The 19800-nt window shown below is 56.5% G+C and overlaps 1 protein-coding gene across 4 annotated transcripts in view; it reads left to right on the top strand.

Annotated features, from left to right (window-relative positions):
• The window catches only part of SMAD3 (SMAD family member 3), a 115327-nt gene extending 95527 nt beyond the window's left edge, over window positions 1-19800 (top strand). For all 4 annotated transcript variants that reach the window (XM_027570184.2, XM_027570186.2, XM_027570188.2 and 1 more), the window contains 4 exons: window positions 8163-8375; window positions 10335-10472; window positions 12876-13020; window positions 15505-19800. In XM_027570184.2, coding sequence (XP_027425985.1) covers window positions 8163-8375; window positions 10335-10472; window positions 12876-13020; window positions 15505-15628 — 620 coding nt within the window. In that variant the 3' untranslated portion in view covers window positions 15629-19800. The remainder of the gene's footprint in view (window positions 1-8162; window positions 8376-10334; window positions 10473-12875; window positions 13021-15504) is intronic.

Consider the following 19800-nt stretch of genomic DNA (forward strand, 5'->3'; position numbering starts at 1 on the left):
TCTGGTGGTTTTGGGAAAATGTGAGTTTGATTTGCATTTGGGCCTTGACTGCTGGGGGTTTGATTTGTGGTTCAGGAAGAGAAAGAGTTAATATCCAAGTTCGGTGAATCGGGATGGGGGTTGGTCAGGCTTTTATTCCAGTTGCTTCGAGTCCTTGACTGATAGCATCAGATGAGGAAAAGCATTTAGAACATCGGGAGATGCCTGAAACCCCTTTCATACAGGCTGACAAGTGGGCAGTGTGAAATGTGACTTTGGGTGAATCTGTTCTAACATCTTTGTAAAATAATATCACTGTGAGTGTTGGGCTTTGCAGAGGGAAGGTCACATTCCTGATGTGAAAGGACCGATTGAGTTATTAAAAACAAACTCTGAAGGCTAGAAGCTGTGTTAACACTTGAGAAATGAAAGGCCAGGACTGTGAACTCGTCTCTGGGTTTCCAGCTTTCAAGGTTAGCTGGTCTGAAGTTCATCTGGGGGCTGTTTTACTCCCCCCGCCCCTTGGCCAAGGCAGCCCGGTAAGTGCACAGACTCCGGGGCAGGCGCCTGCATTGGAAGCCATGCTGCCTGACTCAGTGGTTCAGAATGAAAGTTGTCCCGGGTGGCAGCTTGCTGGGAATTCCCTTCTAGATTGTGTGGGCCAGGACAACAGGATGGTTTTTGAACTTGGACCTGGGGCAGGGGTGTCCCATTGACTCAGTTCTCCCTCCCTGCTGCCCCATTCCTCAGGCCGCTTGTCTGAGGGCTGAGAATGCTTAGGTCATTTCTCCAAAGGAAGGACTAGCTCCTGAGCCTGGGGGGCGGAGAGTGGGTGCCAGTCTGTGGGAACACCTGAATGGGGGGGCGAGTCAGCTGACGAGTCAGGGGCGGGACTGGCGGTGAGACATTAGTGCTTCCTCTCTGCGGGGCCCCAGCACCCCTTCCCCCACCTTCACCCCTTCAACGCTATTGGCTTCATCCCTACCGAGAAAATCTCACAGACTCCTGGCATCCTCGCTGGAAGGGGATGGACGATGGTGATGAGCATGGTCAACATTTCTTGACAACTTAGTGCTGTTTGGAGCGCCTCATGCGTGTTAGCCCACGGTTCATAACCGCTGCATAAGATGGCGGTGGTATGATTTTTTCACTTTCCTGATTAGGAAGCCAAGGAGCAGGCTGCTCACCTCACTCATGCCAAGTAGTGCCGTTAGTAAATGGAGAAGCTTCGAACTCGGCCTTCGGGTTCCAGAGCACGTGCTTCTGTCTGCAGCCCAACACTGTCTTACCGCATCACGTAGACAAGCATCCCTGTCACCACCACCACCTCAGAACAAAGCTCTAGAAGGGCACTTACTGTCGTTGAGGGTGGTTCTCGGGTTGAGGAGCCTGGGTGGGAGCCCTGCCTGCCAGCTTGTCTCTTCCTTCCTTGTTGATGCCCCAGGTCCTTCCTGCCAGTCCAGGTTGGGGGCGGGGGTTCAAGGAGGACTCACAGACCCTGCCATCAAGATGCTATGGCCTTGTGGGGAATCAATAAGGCAGGAGTAAATGTAATTACAAAACACGAAGTAGGTGCAGTTGAAGTAGCCGGAGGGTCCAGAGGGGGCAATGGTGGCATCCCAGGGGGGGACCGGCCTCCAGGCTGGTGTCCCTATGGAATTCATTCAGTCAGTCCGCTCTGCTGTGTTCCTAGTATGTACTGACGCTGGGGCTTCACTTGGGCAGTCACGGTCTGTTGGGAGTGGCGGGAGGGATCTGTGTCCCCCGCCGTGAGGCATTATGCCAGCTGTCAAGGGGAACTGTAGAGGCCAAGGAGGAAAGTGCCAGATCAGGCAGGAAGACCTCAGAGTCATGGTGACAGGTGTGAGCTGGCCCCGGAAGGACAGGTGGGACACTGGGAGGCAGAGAAGGAAGGAAGGACATCGCAGGTAGAGGGAAGGGCATGAAAGCGGAGGGTGAGCTCAGAGGACAGCCGCTCTTGTGGTTGGTTGGGATGAGGGGGGCAGATGAAGCTGACAAGGCTGTGGGGCACTGAGCCAAGAGCCCTGAATGCCATACTCCGTGATTCCCTTCTTGCCTGTGAATGAGGTCACCGGAGGAAGGGTGTTTGGTTGGTTATCTGATGACAGCTTCATAAAGATTAACCTGGCCACTATACAGAAGTTGAAGTCTAGGAGAAATGGCTGGTGGCCAAACCCCAGCCCCCCCACCCCAAATTTCAAAAGAAAAACCCACCCTTAGAAAGCTGTTAAACTGAAGGAGACCAAGATGAATGCTTTGGAGCAATGGTGGCAGGGCTGGGAGGGGCGCTGAGAGAGGGCCGCAGGCCTGAGTCCGCAGGCGCTTATTGACCAGCTTTAACTGGGAAGATGGTGAGGTAGGACATCCAGAAGCTGGGATGGCTTGGGTGGGAAGGTGGCAATGAGTTGCTGATGCCTAACCGTGTCCAGGAGGCAGCCGGGCCATCAGGAGGGACACCGGGGCCGGCCGTGCCGAACCGGAAGCCCTTAGCCTGTGGGCAGGCTTTCCCCAAGTGGGGTCAGGGAGACAGGGTTTTGTCATCACCTGAGCTTGGAAAGCCTGTGCCGTAGCCCCCCTGGGCGCCCAGGGCACTCACGTGGTCAGGCCTCTGAGCAGTCCTGCAGAAGGGAGGCCCACGGGATTGAGCCTTTTGCCCACGGATCTGAGCGCCGCTGAAACACTTTGCTCTTATAACCTGTCGACCGTCTGTAGGATCACACCCTGGAAATGCTGAGGTCCTGGGTGTGGATGAATTGGGAGAGGGAAACCCAGCTGGAGAAGGGAGAAGGAAAGAAGTCCAGAGAGGGACTGATGGGGCAACCCTGGGAAAGAGGAGGTCGGGGAAGAGACCAAGATGATGACAGAGGAGGATGGGGACAGCTCAGGAGATCAGATCATTTCCTGCAAAGAAATTATGCGGGAAGAGAGAAAACAGAGGACCTCTGGTTGGCTCCTCATTTCCTTCCCCCTCCAGGCAAGGGAGTGGGGCTCCTGCCACTTCTGGTGACACGGGGCGGGGCCCAGATGAGTGACTGCCCTCCAGATCAGCCCCTTGTCAGCGGGGGAGACCCGGCAGCTCTGTCTTTCTTTCGGGGAAGGGGTGTGAGCAGGTGACGTGCCTGCTAGATGAGTCACCTGGGCTTTCCTGAGCAGTGAAGTCAAGGATTGGGCCAAATGGAGGGGAAGGAGGAGGCAAGTGGAAAGAGGAAAACGGTGAGGAGCCGGCCCTGTCGGTGAGTAAGTTGTTCTTGCTTTGGGGAGGGGCCTTGACCGTGGGAGAAGAGGTACCAGGGAGTGCTTGCAGTTGGATGAGGTGCTTCCGCTCCTGCCAGGACGGGGTGGGGGTGGGGGCGCAGCGGGAAGACACTGCTTCTCCCCTGAAAGAGGCAGGCTCCAGGGTGCAGCCCCGCCTAGTTGCAGGGGTCTTCGTGTTGCTGCACAAAGCTCTTGCCACGACCTCCTCGGGCTCTGCTCTCTGTGAGCTTCAGAAAGTACAGGCCTCCCGACGCCAGCAAGGCAGTCGCCAGCCCGAGGGCCTCCCTTAGACTGTGCGTCTGGTCTCGGCTGCAGCAAGCTGGCCCCGGGGCTGAAAGAGCGCTGGCTGCTTTCCCTGCACACCTTGTTTTGTCATCGTCCTCAGTGAGATAGGTTGGAGCTGGGGCCTCGGGTGCAGCGACCCCGCAGGAACTAACCCTCGGGGACAGCAGGGGCTCAGACACACACAGCCACGAGGGACTCTTTCACAGCCACGTGAGCTGGGGCGGGGCGGTGGGGCAGCCCAGGCAGCGGGGACCATGGGGGTCCCTGGGGACTGGAGCGTGGCATCTCCGGCATGGGAGGTCACGCTGCCTGTCACAGGTGAGGTGGGCCCAGGCGAAGGCGATTCGTTCACGTCCTGACCCTCAGCCTTTGCAGCTTCAGTGTTTTGCCCGCTCCCCGCTTTTGATTCGTAGTAGAAAGTTAATTTCCCCCTTCTGTCCCCCCTCCTTTTCCTTTACCGGATTTGGATCTCTTGCACATGTTTTTAATAGGCATCCCTTAATCCAAGTGTTGCCTTCTGGGTTTTATTCTGTTTTCTTTTCCTTAAACAAAACAGAAAGTCTATGCCAGCTTGGAATAGGGCTCGAAACCCAAGCCAGCCAGCACCGTTAGGCTGGCAGGGGGCCAGCCGTGAATTAAGTGCCCCACGCCACTCGAGAAGCCTGGCCGATACCACACTGGTGGGGGCAGGGGGCGGAGGGCAGCGCGAGCTGGAGGTTCCTGCGTCTCCAACACCTCTCCTCCGGGAAGGGGCGATCAGCACAGACTCAGCAGTCTGGCCGGGAGCAGGGCCGTGTGCAGGGGGCGGCCTTGGGCACGTGCCATCGTCTAGCCCGCCGGCTGTGCCGAGTCTTTGGCCTGGAGAAGCAAAACCACTGTCAGGGAGTCAAGTGCCCTTAGCCTTGTAGAGTCGTCCTCCCAGAGGAGCCTCTGAGTGGCATGTCTTCAGGTCCTTTGCAAGAAGCAACCTTATGCAAAATGGCCTCTGCGTTTGTTGGAAGACTCTTGGAATTCAGGCTGGCTGGCCTGACGGATGTGGGAGGAGAGGTTGCCACCTGATTTCATAAAAGATTTCTTTTGAGACTTAGGGCCAGGACAAGATTTGTTCCCCTGCAGAACCTGTAAGCATTATCTGTCCACAACCAGAGCCATGTAGCATATGATGTTCCCTTTTTCCTTGTCTGCTAGGAAGCTCAGAGCCAAGCTGAGTGCTCTGTCAGTAGCTATAGCCCATGGTTATCCTGTTTATAATGTTCTCCTTTCCAGAGTCCTGACGTTTTGTTTCTCTTGTACTTAACCATGGTGTGGATAAGTCTTTGGGGTGGGGAAAAAAAAATGAGGACATACATGCTGTTTAAAAACTAGGTTGCCATTCAAGGCAGAACCCAGAGGTAGTGACCATACATTTTGGTCTGCAGCACCCCCCCCCGCCCCCCGCCTTGCAGAAGTTCCTTGAGGAAGCAGATGAGAGGTGCCAGGAGGCACAGAGGTGAAAGGCAGGGCTAGGTTTTAGTTGTTTGTGGAGACTTGTGAATACGTGGCTGGGGGCAGTGCCCCGGGTCAGTCCTGCTTCTGAACACAGGCCAGCTCATCCGTACCCTTCAGACTTTGCCTTGGCCTGACTGCGCTGCTCTCCCCCCAACTCCCCAAACTAGCATCTCCTTAATTATGTGTCGGGCTCCCAAGTCCAGCGTTTACCACCACACTGTCCAGTGTGTATCTGGAAGCTGGCAGGGATGTTTGGATAAGGGCTCAGATCTGCTTGGGAGGCCTCTTGGGCTAGGACCCCAAGCCTGTCTCTGATTCTGAGATGCCTCAAAGCCCACATTTCCCTTGAGTGGTTCTGGCACCGCGTTACCCAATGGGTGGCCTTTGCCTTTTCTTCTTTGGATGGGCAGGCTGTGCCAGGGTTCCTGGGAGCCAAGCTCTATCTCTTCTGTCTGGACGAAGCCCAGGGGGTGCTGGAAGGCTTTGTAATTTGGGGTGAGGACTCTGTACTTTACCGGGGAAGCCAGGGCCGGCGCAGATCGGCCCCAGCTGCTTCTCCTGGCTGACCCACGCCAGATGCACAGTGACCTAGATGGTCTGCACTACATGTCTTCCAGTAAAGCTGCAGTCACTGTCCAGGCCAGGAAAGCTCACACAGCAAGGCCAGCAGAGCCTGCCCCTGGGCACTGGTGGTCAGCAGCCCCTGCTCAGGACCTCTTGCCTCAAGACGTGTTGCCCGACCCCTTTGAGTGCTTGGATTATACTTGGATTTCTTGGGCCTTTTTTTAAGGTCTCCAAAGCGACATAGCTCGCATTTTAGTGACCACATTGTTTAGAATATAGCTTATCTCATTGGAATGTCGAAGCATCGAGTGACGCCAGAGCCGGATGTGGCCCATGTGGCTCAACCCAACCTCTGGGACACAGGTCGCAAGCCCTGGTCGCCCCTGCCTCATCACTCCTCCCTCCCCCATTAAAAGTAGCTTCGATCCCCCGCCTTCCCTCGTCTTCCCCTCCCTCTCCCCTGGGAAGAGTGGAAAGGGGCATGGACGCTTTGCCTCCCCTGCAGCAGAGGCCAGGACAGGAGCGGGACATACTCAGGTTCACGTACATCATCAGTTCTAATCGGCAGCACCACGTAGCGAGGGCTTGAGGCGTGCCCCGCACTTCGTGGTTCCTCCCGGTCCATCTGCAGACAGCGGCGGAGGTAAAGAGGGCTCCCCGCGCCGTGGCTGCCGGGAGCCATGTGCGGGCTGAAGCTCCCAGCTGCCCGGGTTTGCTCACGGTCGTGCAGCTGGTCCGTGCCCCAGCGCCGAGTGCCTTCCGGGCCGCCTGGCGTTGAAGCTTGCGTTCCGTGACCTGGCTGACCCTCGAAGGTAGTGGTTTTCACCCAGGGGCTGTTCTGCCCCCTCAAAGACAGCCGGCACTGTCTGGGGCCATGTGTCCCTGTCCCGGCTTGGGCGGGAGTGACAGATGTGTGCCACTGGCATTCGGTGGGTAGATACCGACCAGGGCTGCTACTAGGCATCCTGTAACGGACCAGGCCCCCCTCCCTCACCCCGGGCAGAGGATCATTTGGCCCAAGATGTCAGTGATGCTGGGGCCCAAGATGTCAGTGATGCTGGGGCTAGGTGTCCTAACCCTCCAGCTGACACTTTCTGGGCCTGTGCCGAGTGCAGGGAAGTTGCCCGTCTGCATCTCCTCACACACGTGGTAGGCGTTCTCCTTCCCCTGAGAAGGGATCGTAGGCACACAGACCCCACAAGCAGGTCCGGCCCTTGGCCCTGCAGGCCCCTCCCAGAACAGCTTTGGATTTTTTTTTCCCCCCTCTGTGCTTCACACACTTCCAAAGGTCTGGTGAGCAGAGTCCCCCGTGGGTTCTCGCTCTAGGCAGTGAGCAAGGGTCTCTGGCCAGGGCTGAGAGCTGGCACGGTGAGCCCTTCTTGTCCCTCGAACCAGCTCCTACAGACGCACCCTAATTCCCCGGGCAGCTCCAAATATATTTAAGAGTGGAGGTCCGAGACGGAGGAGTGACAAGGGGCAGGGGACTCCCTGGTTTTCCACCAAGGGGGGTGGATTCAAGTAGGCAGCGAGCGGGATCAGTACAGTACTCCAGCGCATGTGGGGCCGTGCAGGGCAGGGAGGTGGCTGGAAGAGGCCGGACTAGAGTGCTGGGGGTCCTGTTAGGGCGCCGCGGCACTGATGCCCAGGAGGAAGGACGGGGGGCCTGGCCCCGGGCCGAGCACAGACCCACTGAGGTGTCAGAGATGATGCACGGAGGAGGGCCGGGGGCCTGGACGGGTGTGGACCAGAGTGGCTGGAGGCGACAGGAGGGCGAGGGAGTCCCAGGAGAGGTGATGGGGGATCGTGTGAGGGGAAACCTCTATTTCAGGGATTCCCAACTCTTGAGAGAAAGAGAACCAATGTCTCCCAAGACGGTAGTTTTGCTTTGAGCAGCCCTTGGTTGAGACCACGGGACAAATTGAGAATTTCTTTTCGGTGACTTTGTATCTTAGCCACCCAGACAGACAGCATGTGGAGACATTTGGAAGATAGTTTCTCTAATAAGAGCCGTGGACCTGGTTCCACTCTGTGGAACCGAGACTGTGTGGTTGGAGGCCCAGCACCCTGTGCAGGCCCCCAGGCTGCACTAGCCTTGTCATTTTACAGGCTCAGTCGCTGCCGCTCCACAGGCTAGGAGTGCCCAAGGCCAGGCAGTGCCGAAAGCTAAAAGCCCTTTTGGAGGCCGAGATCACTATGGGTGACTCCGGGAGGAGGCCGCGTGGGTGGCATGGCGCCCCCGGGGAACCTGCCGGGCCTGTCCTGCGGGCTTGCCCAGGTGCTAGGTGGTGCCTGGCCCTCCTTGAAGACCACTTCAACCTAAGGCCAGCCAGACAGGACAGGGCCTCTGTGAGCTAAGACTAAATGAAAGCGGCCAGGCTGGTGGAAGGCTTTTCCAAACACTAGAGCACTCTATCACATTGGATCCTGCAAGTTTAATGCCAAGGCACGAGCTTCGGGGATCATAACCCTCAGAGAGGTACAGAAACGGCCTTACAGAGCATCCAGGGGAGCTCGCTGAGCAGCAGGTGACCTGGGGGCCCCTGACCCAGTAGCCTGGCCTGTCTCCCCAGACCTGCAGCCTGTCACCTACTGCGAGCCGGCCTTCTGGTGCTCCATCTCCTACTATGAGCTGAACCAGCGCGTTGGGGAGACATTCCATGCCTCACAGCCCTCCATGACAGTGGATGGCTTCACCGACCCCTCCAACTCGGAGCGCTTCTGCCTGGGGCTGCTCTCCAACGTCAACAGGAACGCAGCCGTGGAGCTCACGCGGAGGCACATCGGTAAGGGCGCCCCCGTCTCCCCATCCCCCCCCCCCCGCCCCGGCCAGCGGCCCCAGCAGCCTCTGCCCAGAACCCAGCTGCCCCCGCTGTGCCACGCCTCCCACTGGGACCTGGGGAGAGGACCCACCCCCCCAGCCAGCCCCCCAAACTCTGTATTGCCCCATTTAGGGGCCAGACCAGAAGAGTTCACATTGCTTGGTCATTCCCATTCAGAAACACAGATTAAGTCTGAAGAGGGGAAAGCCATGGAGGAAAACACTCAATTTGAGGGGACAAGAAGGGCAAATCTATGAAAAGGGCAACATATGTATCTTAATAAACATACCCCTAAAGTACTGACTGATAGTGGGATAGGTAGGCGGTGTCCATCTTTAAGGAATGATCTTTTATTTGTTAATTTCATATACAATTATTCTGGGCTGCCAGAACAGCCCCGGTGCTAATATTCTGCCTTCTAACATCCAGAACGTAGTAGGAGACCACTTGGTTTATGGAAGAAGGAGCTGTGTGTGTGTCACTTGGATATTCATAATTTTGAGATCCCAAGTCCATTGGAAGGCCATCTCCACACGTGGAGACGGTGTAATAGGGTACTGTCAGCCCAGAACCCCCGGGGGTTGGCTCCAGGGCAAACTCCGGAGCTGGGCAGGGCAGCAGGGGGTCTGGTCCTAAGTGAACCAGAGCACCCTTGATCTTGTTCTTACTGTATCTTGGATTTTCATGGACGATTTCATTTGTGGAGAGGATTTTATAGTTAAGAGAAGAAAAGTTTGGAAGCCCTGGGTCTGGGCCTGGGTGCTTTTTCTCCAGGGAATAACCTGATGCCCAGGGGACAGCAGAGCCTTGCAGAGGCCACACTGTGAGTGTGACCCAGTTGGTGACAAACAGCCCCTGCCACTGAGCCCGCAGCCTTCCCAGACAGCCTCCCCATTTGTTTTACTTTAAAATAAAGATACTGATCCTGGGTGGCATCCATAGGTGTTTACCTATTCTCCTTATGCTCCTTTACATTTTAAAAATAGTTCCCAAATTATCAAAACAAAACTCATTTTTGTTCTTTCGGTTGGGGTCTTCCCACCTCTGCTGCTGCTCTTGATGGACATAACCCAGCGGCCCCTCCTTGTGGACCCCGAGTCTGCCCATACCCCGTGTATCTGTGACACCGAGTCTTGTAGCACCCCCCCCCAAGAAGAAAGGGGCGCTGGGGCCATGGCAGGACAAGGAGGCAGCAGAATTCCCAGCGGCCCCCTGGTGTCTACCCCACTGGACGCCGCGCCTATAGAATCTGGCTCCGTCCTCCAGCCCTCTGAGCCTCTTCCCCAGAAGGCAACAGAGGCCTTCCCGTGCAGGAGGAGAAAACCTCCCCTGGCCGAGAGCAGACCTCATTGTCAGAGTGTTTATGTAACTGCCTGCTCGGACTGCAGAGCCAATTTAAAAATAATTTGTCCATCTGGAATGGATTTTTAAGAGATGGAGGAAAAGTGAATGACATAAACCTATGGAATGTTTTAGAAAAATGCACGGAGGAGAGAAGGTACAGGGGTGGCATGAAGCCAGTGAGTGTCTGTGGCAGTAGCCGTGGTAGCTGCTCACGCTTAGCGGGCGCTCGCCGTGTGCGGCTCAACCACCCTGTGAGGCACGTGTTATCATCGCGCCATCTTCCAGGCGAAAAAACTGAGGCTCTGGGGCTGAGTAACTTGATGCTGGCCGACGGCTCGTCCGCGGCGGAGGCTGTTTCAGAGACTTACCCCATGCCCCCCTTCCCCTAGTCACCTGCCACCTCCGGCGTTAGGGACCCAGTGCCACCCCCACGTCCCCTGTGCGGGTTTAAGCTTGGGCTCTGGGTCCTGTCGGCCTGGTGAGACGCAGAGAGGCGGTCCGTCGGAGCACCGGCTGCGGCTGTCTCCCTCGCGAGCCTCCGCTGGTCCCCCTGGGCCAGTCTGACCCACATCTCCCTAGGGCGAGGCGTGCGGCTGTACTACATCGGAGGGGAGGTCTTCGCGGAGTGCCTCAGCGACAGCGCCATCTTTGTCCAGTCTCCCAACTGTAACCAGCGTTATGGCTGGCACCCGGCCACTGTCTGCAAGATCCCACCAGGTACGCGCTCCTACCCACCGCGGCGCGCCTGGGCTGCTGGGCGGGTTCTCCTTCCTCTTCTGCTCCTCCGTGTTGGCAGTGGCTGCCTGGAGGTGCCTCGCTGGGGACTTTTCTGCGTCTTACTGTCCTGCTGCGCTCTCCCTGACCCTCCGGGGGTTGGGGGGGGGGGGGGCAGACGCAGCCTCCGGTGGATCTGCCTCTGATCCGTGGGTCCCTGCTTGTTGCCTTGTGTGCACAGGTGCTCAGGCACCGTGCTTTCCCCCTTCGTTCCACAAACTCGCACGGCCTGTGGGCGCAGCGCCAGGTGCTTGAGGGAGACGGAGGGGTCCGGGAGGCCCTGCTGCTGTCCGCACAGGCCCTGCAGGCCAGCCGAGTGTACAAGACAAAGACACGAATGGGTTTAATACAAGGAGGGGTACTAGGTACCAAGCAAGCAGCACAGATAAGGTGCTCGCGGAGCCGGGGAGAAAAACTCATTTAACCATTGGGATGGATCAGGGAAGGCTTCATGGTGGAGGCATGCAGGCATTGCAGGCTGGTTGGCATTCGGCACAGGGTGACGGGGGGAGGGGGCGGGGGGGTAGGTGGGTGGGACCTTGAAGGGCATTCCGAGCAGAGGGAACAATATGGGCCAAAGCCCGGAGGTGACGGAGGGTAGGGCACGTACGGGTGGCACTGTGGCTGGAGAGGCCGTGTAAGAGACAGGAAATGTTTAGAAAGCATGACGGGGCCAGGCCACGGAAGGCCGTGAGAAAGTTGTGCTTTTATTCTGGGGAGCTCTTGCGGGCTTTCCGAGTGGAGCTGATGAATCCCACCTGTGCTCCAAGAAAGGGTGTCAGGCTGCACCCTAGAGGGTGGCATGGAGAGGGCCACGGCCACGCAGCAACACAGGCAGAGACGGGCCCCATCCGGGCCTCTGGACTTAGAAAACCAAGGCCGAGAGCCGCGGCCGAGCCCGCCTGTCACCGGCACGCAGCACCTGGCCGTGCTGCTGGCCGAGCGCGGGCTGGGACTGGCGGGTACTGTGTGCGGCCCGCGTTTCCTCGTCTCAGTAGCGGGTGCCGAGCCATGGGCTCTGGGCAGGGCCAGCCTGAGAGCGTAGGGGGTCGGAAAGAACAGCGCTCTCGGTTTCCTGCATGTTGTGTGGTCGCGTTTACAGAGGACATCGATGGTTTTGCTCTCGGCTCTCTCCAGTTATCCTGGCTCCTCAGGCGAGGAGACCAGTTCAGAGAGGTTGAGCCGCCTGCCCCAAGGCCCACAGCGGGGGGAGTGGCTGAGCCGGGACGAGCCACAGGCCGTGTGGCCGCCGAGGCTCCTGCTCCTGTGCTTCTTGCTGCCCCCGGGGTCACCACACTTCCCCTTGGAGAAGACGAGAACCCGAAGCTCGGGTGTGCTCCTGGCGTGGTGACCTCTCCCGTCCCCAGCCCTTCCCCCACCTTTTCGGTGAGGGGGCCGTGCTGGGGTTTGTTAGCTCATAGACCATCAGAGCTGGGAGGACCTCGGAGGCCGGGCTTCCGAGGAGAAGGTGACGGGCCCAGAGTCACACCAAGATTAGGAGTCCAGTGTTGGCCTGTCAATAAACGTCACCTTAGCTCACCTTTTGGGTATTCCCAGCATGAGCTGTAGTCTTTCTTTTTCTGACTGACACATTCCTGGCACCCGGGTTGGTAGGACTTCAGGAAGATTTATTACAAACTTTATTTGGGCCTGTCTCTGGTTTTTACTGCCTGGAGAGTTAGACACACATCTTCACTTTGCTGCGAATGTCACCCTGACCCAGCCCTGTGCCCAAAGGCCAAAATGTGGCCCCAGTCTCGTGCTCCTTCCTGGTCCCAGGTGGCTTCACCAGGGAAGCCTGGGTGGAAGGTACCCCGGGACCCTCTGCCGAGCCTCCTGTTGGAGTGGCAGGCTTTGCTTCCCCTCCGTCTGATGCCAAGGGCTCCTGCTCCCCAGGTGGTCAGCCGTGCCTCCCACAGCCGTGGGCATTCGGGCTTGGGTACCTTATCACTCTGGTCCCGGGGGTCCTGCCTTGGCCCTCCTGCCCAGGGCAAGGCCCACCTCTCCTAGCCGTCTCTCTCGTCGTTGGTAGCCTACTTTATAGTCTTCCTCTGCGTTCCCTGGCTCCAGGAGCTGGAGCTTACAGGCCAGTGTTTAATCCACCCCTGTGTGTCAGCCACACCTCTCCATTGAGGTGAGGATGGCTTAGGGCAGGGACTGAGGGGGGCCTGTCCCTAGCGTGGTACTGAGTGTCGAGTGTGGGGCTAGCGCACAGATTAACTGTGTGCCACCTGAGCCGGGTCAGGTATGCCATTCTGGATGACCCAGGGGTGGCTTCAGCCAGGAGTGGGGCACTGGACACGTATGCCTCTGTCCCCACGAGCGCTGTTTTTGTTCTCTTGGCAGGGTGCAACCTGAAGATCTTCAACAACCAGGAGTTTGCCGCCCTCCTGGCTCAGTCCGTCAACCAGGGCTTCGAGGCGGTCTACCAGTTGACGCGGATGTGTACCATCCGCATGAGCTTCGTCAAAGGCTGGGGAGCAGAATACAGGTCAGGTCTGGGTGCCACATATCATGGGGACCTGAGTGCACATGACTCAAACAGCAGAGCAGGGGCCCCTCAGAGATGAGCTAGGCCACCCTCGCCCCAAAGAGCAGAGGCCAAGGATCAGTGGCCGTGGCCTGGCAGGCTGGGAGGGCCCGAGCCACACTGGATAAGGAAGAGCCAGGCACTTCGGTTTCTCAAGCACCATAAACACACATGTTCTAGTTCTCCCTCACCACCAGCCTGGGTGGGGATGCTGGCATCACCCCCGATGCATGGATGAGGGGACCAAGGCCCAGGGAGGGAAAGTGACTTGCCTGAAGTCACATTGTTAGCGGAAAAGCTGAGCCTAGAACTGTGCCTCTTGGCTGCTTCCTCGGTGTTCATTTTGGGCAGATGGTTTTAGGACAACCCTCTCCAGGGAGTTAAGTCTTCATCCTGTTGTTCTTCCCTCCTCTGGGGCTCCGCCTTTGACTCGGGTGACCCTGAGGATCTCGGGTATTAAAGTTGAGAGGCGGATGGGAGAAGATTTGGGTAGTCATAAAGGAACAGTTTACTTGCTAAGAGTTTTTTCAGAATTTCAGATATTGGTTTAAACATGGCACTGGTCGGGTCTACCTGGTCTGTGCTGTCGAATCTCTCAGAACATTCTGGTTTGGGTTTAGCGAATCCGGTCCCTTTTCTTTCCACACCTAGACAGGATGTGTGCAAGGGCCAGGGCCGTGTCCCCCTCCTGCCCCCGGCTCCCGCGCCAGACGCAGAGGTGCCCACATGTCAGCTGGGGCCAGCGCCTTGCAAGTGACTCCCCGCTTCTCTTCATTTTTCCAGATGTTTGGAATCCATTTTGTTTTGTAGTCATTCTGCACCCAGGCCAAACCCATTTCAATATTGGCTCTGGGCCACCGTTTGTAATGAAATCCAGATGAGCATGACTTATGGAAAGTCAGATTCTCATTAGAGGATTTCGGCCCCTAAAGTCCTCTTCTATTTACGGTATTTTAGCTGCTGTGCCCTGTGTCTGCCCCACAGGGCCAGGGGAACACAGCACCTTGGTCTGGGGGAGTCTCTCTGAAATCCAGGATGAGTGACCAACTGAGAACTTACAGCCCAGTTATGACGGCCTGAGGTGATGAGCCCAGGCCCGAAGGCCCAGCCCGAGAGAGGTTTTAGCCCACCTTTTGGCCCTGGCTGAAATCAGTTATGGGACCAGAGTAAAATGTTTTAATATTTTCTTTGTGGGGGAAAGGGAAATACTTAGATGGACCCCAATGGAAAAGAGCCAGAGAGAGGTCCTTCTGCTCTCCCTACACCCAGACTTCAGTCCAGAGGACTGCACTCAGGCACCACAGGTCAGAGGGGCACCCCGGGGTCCACGAGGCCATCTAGAGACCTCCACCTGGGCCCAGCGTAGGCCAAAAAAAGGCAGGAGGTGGCCTTGAGCAAGCAGCCCTCAAGCTGGCGCAGCACCGTGGCCCTCCAGCTCCGAGTGCTGGGAAGAGGCCCCTCGGTGGCGGAAGCCTTTCCCTGGGGGCCCTGTGTCACCACACGGGACATGCTGCCAACACGCTGGGTCCTGGGCGGCCCACCAGGTCCCTGCCACCTGGCAGCCCCGCAGAGCAGCCTAACGGGCCGTGCAGCCCCTTCCCAGAACAGTCTTGCCCTCCTTCTGCCTCTTGGGCCAGAGAGAGCAAGGTTTCATCCCTCCCGTGAGATGGCCAGGAGCGGCGAGGGCCCCGGGCGCAGGCCTCCCGCCTCCAGCTGGTACCAGCGCCGCGGCCTCAGCAGATAGCCTTTGCTCACTGCAGGCCGTTGGGAGCTCGCCTGCGGGCTGCGTCATCAGCCAGCCTGAATTTAGACAAAGTGCTTTGGGGAGAAGAAACGTGTGGTGTGCCTTGGTTTTTTCCAGTAATTGTTCCATGGCTTGCTCTGCTTGTAAGATTTTCCAAAATAAGGCCATAGATGGGAATTATATCAGCACATTGGGAACTGATGGCATGTGGACTCTGTCGGCGCTTTGCAAACAACACCCTCCATCAGACAGACACACGTCATCATGGCCTGCCGGGACTGGACCTGGGGCTGGAGATGGGGCTGCCCATTCATGACAGATGGGACCCTGGGAGACCTTTGCTCAGGCTGGAAGTTCTTCACTGGGGGGGGGGGGGGGGGGGTTGTCCCAGAAACGGGTGGGCAAGTGGCATACCCTGGGATTTGCCTCACATGTTTAGCCCTTGAAGGGCTATCTCCTTCCCCATGAGGAGAACCTGACTTACTCAAGGCTCTTCCCAGTTGGAGGAGTTCGGCCTGGCAGTCTCAGCAAGTTATTGGGACCTCCTCTAGAGCTGGGTCTAGCAAGGCGCCATGGACCCTATCTCTGGCTCTGGGAAGAAGACTCTCACCAAAGCAAGAAAAGGTGTTCTGACTTGTAGGTGTGTCCTTCCGGACATTTTTTGAAGTCTCCCACCCCACCCCTCTCCCTATGTCTTGCAGGAGACAGACCGTGACCAGCACCCCCTGCTGGATCGAGCTGCACCTGAATGGGCCTTTGCAGTGGCTTGACAAGGTCCTCACCCAGATGGGCTCCCCAAGCATCCGCTGTTCCAGTGTGTCTTAGAGACGTTGGGTGTGAAGGGGGAGGGTGGGGGGAGGGCGGGCTTGGGGGGAAAAGGCCGCGTAGGAGGTGGAGAAAATTGGAACTCAACTCACCATTGTCAATGAAGAAGAAATTTTTCTCCCTCCAATCAAAGCGGCCCCAACCTGTTTTCCAAAACGCAAAAGCAAATCCAGAGATGGATTTTCTGAACAGCTGTGTCTGCCGAACCCATTTGCCCTTTGGCCCCAACTGCCCCCTCCTCCCAGCCCCCTTATCTTTTAATGACAGCAATCTGGGATGTCACTGTCCAACAGGAAATGGCCATCGGTTCCGGACTCGAGTGTGAAACTCACCCGGGGTGTTCTAGGTAGGGTAGAGCCTGTCGGGGCGGGAGGGGCGGGAGCGGACCTCGTGCCTAGCCCTCTGGCGCTTGTAACAAACTCTTCAGCGGGGCATTCCTGAGCCCCAGCGCTCTAGCAGACCCTGCACCCCAGGAGCCGGATTGACTTGGGGTGGGGAGGGGGGGCTCGCCTGTCCCTCTCCTCTCAGAGCGTACTGAGAAGGGTGAGCCAGTGTGTTCAGAACATGCACACGGGGCCGGGGGGGAAGCTGGTGGGACACCTCGTCTCGTAAACTTGTCCTTTCTCACTTTGAACAGTTGGGAGATCCGCTGAGGCTCAGCGCGCAGGCAGTGTATAGTTTCTCCTCTCGCATTAATCTCAGAGATTCACGTGTAGTCACGGGAAGCAGGAGGCAGCCGTGGCGTCAACGGCGCCTGAGCTGAGGCTGCCCTCCACTGTGTGGGTCTCCAGTCCTCTGTAAGAGCGCACTTGCTATTCTCATGCATCCGGCTCTCTTGGTTTACATAGTTGCATTAATTGAATGAGCTTTATCGTATGCTCATTTGAATGTTTGTATTAAAACAAAAATCCCGGGTTGGCACATTGACTGGGAAACCAGCGTGGGGGGCCCAGCAACCTCTCTCTCAAGGTGAAGCTCTTCCAGGTTTTGTTGAGAAGACACCTGCCAGCACTTCTGGAAACTGAAATTAACAGAAGCAAATTCACCAGAAGGGAAAAATCTCAGGCCAACATAGGCAAATGAAAAGGGCTATTAAATTTTTTTTTTTTTTTTTTTTTTTTTTACACCTTTGAAAATTGGAGGCTTGGTGTGCAGAGGTCGGCCATCTTTCCCCTGGGACGTAAGATTATCTAGCTCATGGCGGCGGATCCTCAGTGACAACTCCAGCAGTTATGTTGTAGGAGAAGTACTGTTCCCAGTGGCAATTAGTGAGGAACCTTATAAATTATTTTAACTGGAAAAAAAGCCCTCCTTTTCGACTGGCCTTTTGCCGAATACAGCAGACAACATTGCCACTTGCAATTGGTACTTTATTCCTCGTTGCTGTTTTTTGTATGAAATGACTTTATCCCATCTTTTTTGCATGGATTTCTACCAGGAAAAGGGATTTCCCATGGAAGTCCTGTCTTATTCCCGGTGAAGGGGAGAAAATGTCTACTGGCAGGTGTGAATCTCAAATGTGATGACATTTCTGATACCTTATGGAGACGCTGGGGGCTTCCCGGTGCCTCCCCGGCAGGATCCTAATGCCTCTGCAGCTCTAGCTTTATGGTTTCGAGGTAGGAGAGCTGCTCTCCAGGCTCCCCGAGGACACAGGAAGAGATGGGAGGAGCACCGTGCCAGACCTATGCTGGTCTTTTCGCGGGGCCGTGGACACAGAACCCAGAGACCCCACACGGCCACTCTCCCCGAGAGGGTCAGCTTCTGCAGGTCCGGAGTTGGCCTGCTGTGAAACGCTCTGCGCCCTGCTGCTGCCAGCAAGCCGTCTGAACCTCCTGGATGTGCGCGCACGCTCCTGGTCAGGGCTGAGACTCGGGGGGGGAGTGTTCCATTGTGGCCTCCCCCAAAAGCCAGGACAGCGGTTTCTGAGGGCCTGCGTTCTCCACCTGCCTTCTCTCCTCTGAGGCCTTCCTCTGGCACCCAGCTGTCCTCCCGTTTCTTGGGGACTAGCTTCAGGTACAGCCCAGTTTGGGCCATCCGGGGGCTGCACCCGGATGGTGTCTCGGTCCCCTTGATGCTCAGGGCTGAGGGCTCCTTTTAGGAGGCAGGAAGTTCCAGTTTTGTGTTTCTCCAAAAGCTTACTTGGCCCCTCTGCTTTATAGACTAGACTCCTGGAGGAGGATGTAAGAGGAAAATGTAGGTAAGTCCACCTCTGGAAGAGATTCAGTCAGACCCAGAGGTGAGGACGTGGTGCCCTTCCCATCAGAGAGGCTGCAGCTGTGTTCTGGGGGCCGGGGCGGGGGGGTGGCTTGTGTCATATTAGCATCCTTCAAGTCACAAAGCTGGTTTTCTTGGTTTGAAAATCCTGTTGTAGGAATGGCATTTACACGTTAAAAAGAACTTTTTAAAGGACAGTTGAAGGAGCAAGAGAAAATAGGGCAGTCTAGGGGGGTGGAGGGCAGTTTTAAGTGTCATTCGCAGGGCTCCCTGCCCAGTCGCCTTCACCCTGGCGCTGGTGCTGCCCCTGACCCCGAGGAGCTAGCCTTGCGCCTGAGATCCTTGGCCGCGCCCCACCCCGAGGAGCCAACTTCTCTTCCCTTTCCTCCCCCCCGCCCCAACTTTATTTAGTAACTAAGGTTCTTCCAGCACAAAGTGGGTAGCTGCCCCAGCGGCTTCAGGTTACGGCCTGTGCTGGAACATCATCTCAGTTGGCCACCTTCCTGGCAGGCTGTAGACGATCTGACATTTTGAGACAAGCCGAGAGTCAGGAGCGGGGACTTTGACTCTTAGGAAGCGCACGCGCGCGCGCACACACACACGTGCGCGCGCGCAAGGGCAAGGCTGCTGGCAGACTTTCCCATCATCCTTTTGTCTGTGTTGTATTTTTTTTTTTATTGACCATGGTGATTATTTTTTTTTAAATCATTAACGTGTTGGAATGAGCTGTAGCACATATCTTGTGCTTAGTTTTTTTTCCCCATCTTCCCTTGGCCTCCTAGAGTTTGGACCTATTCCAGGGCTAAGGGCTTTTACTCGAACCGCAGGAAAAGGCTGTAGCGTGCACATGTCATGCATGCATGCATGTAGTCTGGGGAGAAGGCAGTAGGGTTTCTGTCTGGGCCCTGAGCTCCCCTCAGGCCCCTCTCTGTCATCCTTGAAAGGATGAGGGAGGAGAGGCAATCTGGGGACTGTTCCCAGACGGTTCCCAAGGGGGTTACCCGTAGCAAGAGCGGGCCTGAGTTTAGTTCTGGACTCTGTGTGACTTTAAGTGGCGGCGTTGGCCCCAAGATCTACATGTGTCCCCACTTTACTAGAAGAAAACCGCAACACAGCTGTGTTGTGCCATTTTTTGTGGCATGAATGTTCCCTCCTAGATCGTCCTTTTGAGGAGTAGCAACTACTTCCCCAGAGGGTGGGAAAGCAAACCACATACACAGAGGCTGGGGCTCCGACGGCAGGGGGCGGGCAGTGGGGAAATGACGTGCAGGCAACTTTCCAGGAACACAGCTAGCCCAGCAACTCGCCGATCGTGTAAACTGGATTGAGAAACGCTCTCAGTGATTCTGTAACTGATTTTTTTTTTATGCTGATGTACACTCTAGCATTCTGGTGTTTTTATATTTATGTAATAATTTCTTAAAACCATTCAAGACAGAGAACTATTTAATTTTTTTGAAAAAGTTGCAAAGGTCGCTTCTCCCCAGGACCGTGGCTGGGAAGAGTCAGGGGCCCAGCGGCTCAGCATCCAGAAGCAGCCCCCGCCCCCCCCCCCGCCCCCCGGGGCTGGCTAAGCATGTGGCAGCATGTACAAACAGGCAGCTCGGTGTCACCTGCAGGCTCTCCCCCGGGGATGGAGCCCGAGCCCCCCCTCCCTCTCCTCCTTCACTCACCTCCCTGCTGCTCTTGCGACCGAGGCTGTTCCGAACTCTGGTGGTGTGTATTGGGGTGGGGGGAACTGAGTGTGGAGGATGCTGATGGCCTTCACTTCTCAGCCAGCCTGACCTTTGAATACCTTTGTAAAAAGCATGTATGTATTTATAGTGTTTTAGATTTTTCTAACTTTTGTATCTTAAGAGCAGAGCACCTGTAAGCATTGTGCCCCTATTGTCAAGGATCTGTGTCCTCTCTCCTTCCCCTGTAAGTGCCCTTCTAATAAACTTTTCATTGAAAAG

This window comes from Zalophus californianus, chromosome 6, assembly GCF_009762305.2.
Source record: "Zalophus californianus isolate mZalCal1 chromosome 6, mZalCal1.pri.v2, whole genome shotgun sequence".
NCBI lineage: Eukaryota > Metazoa > Chordata > Mammalia > Carnivora > Otariidae > Zalophus > Zalophus californianus.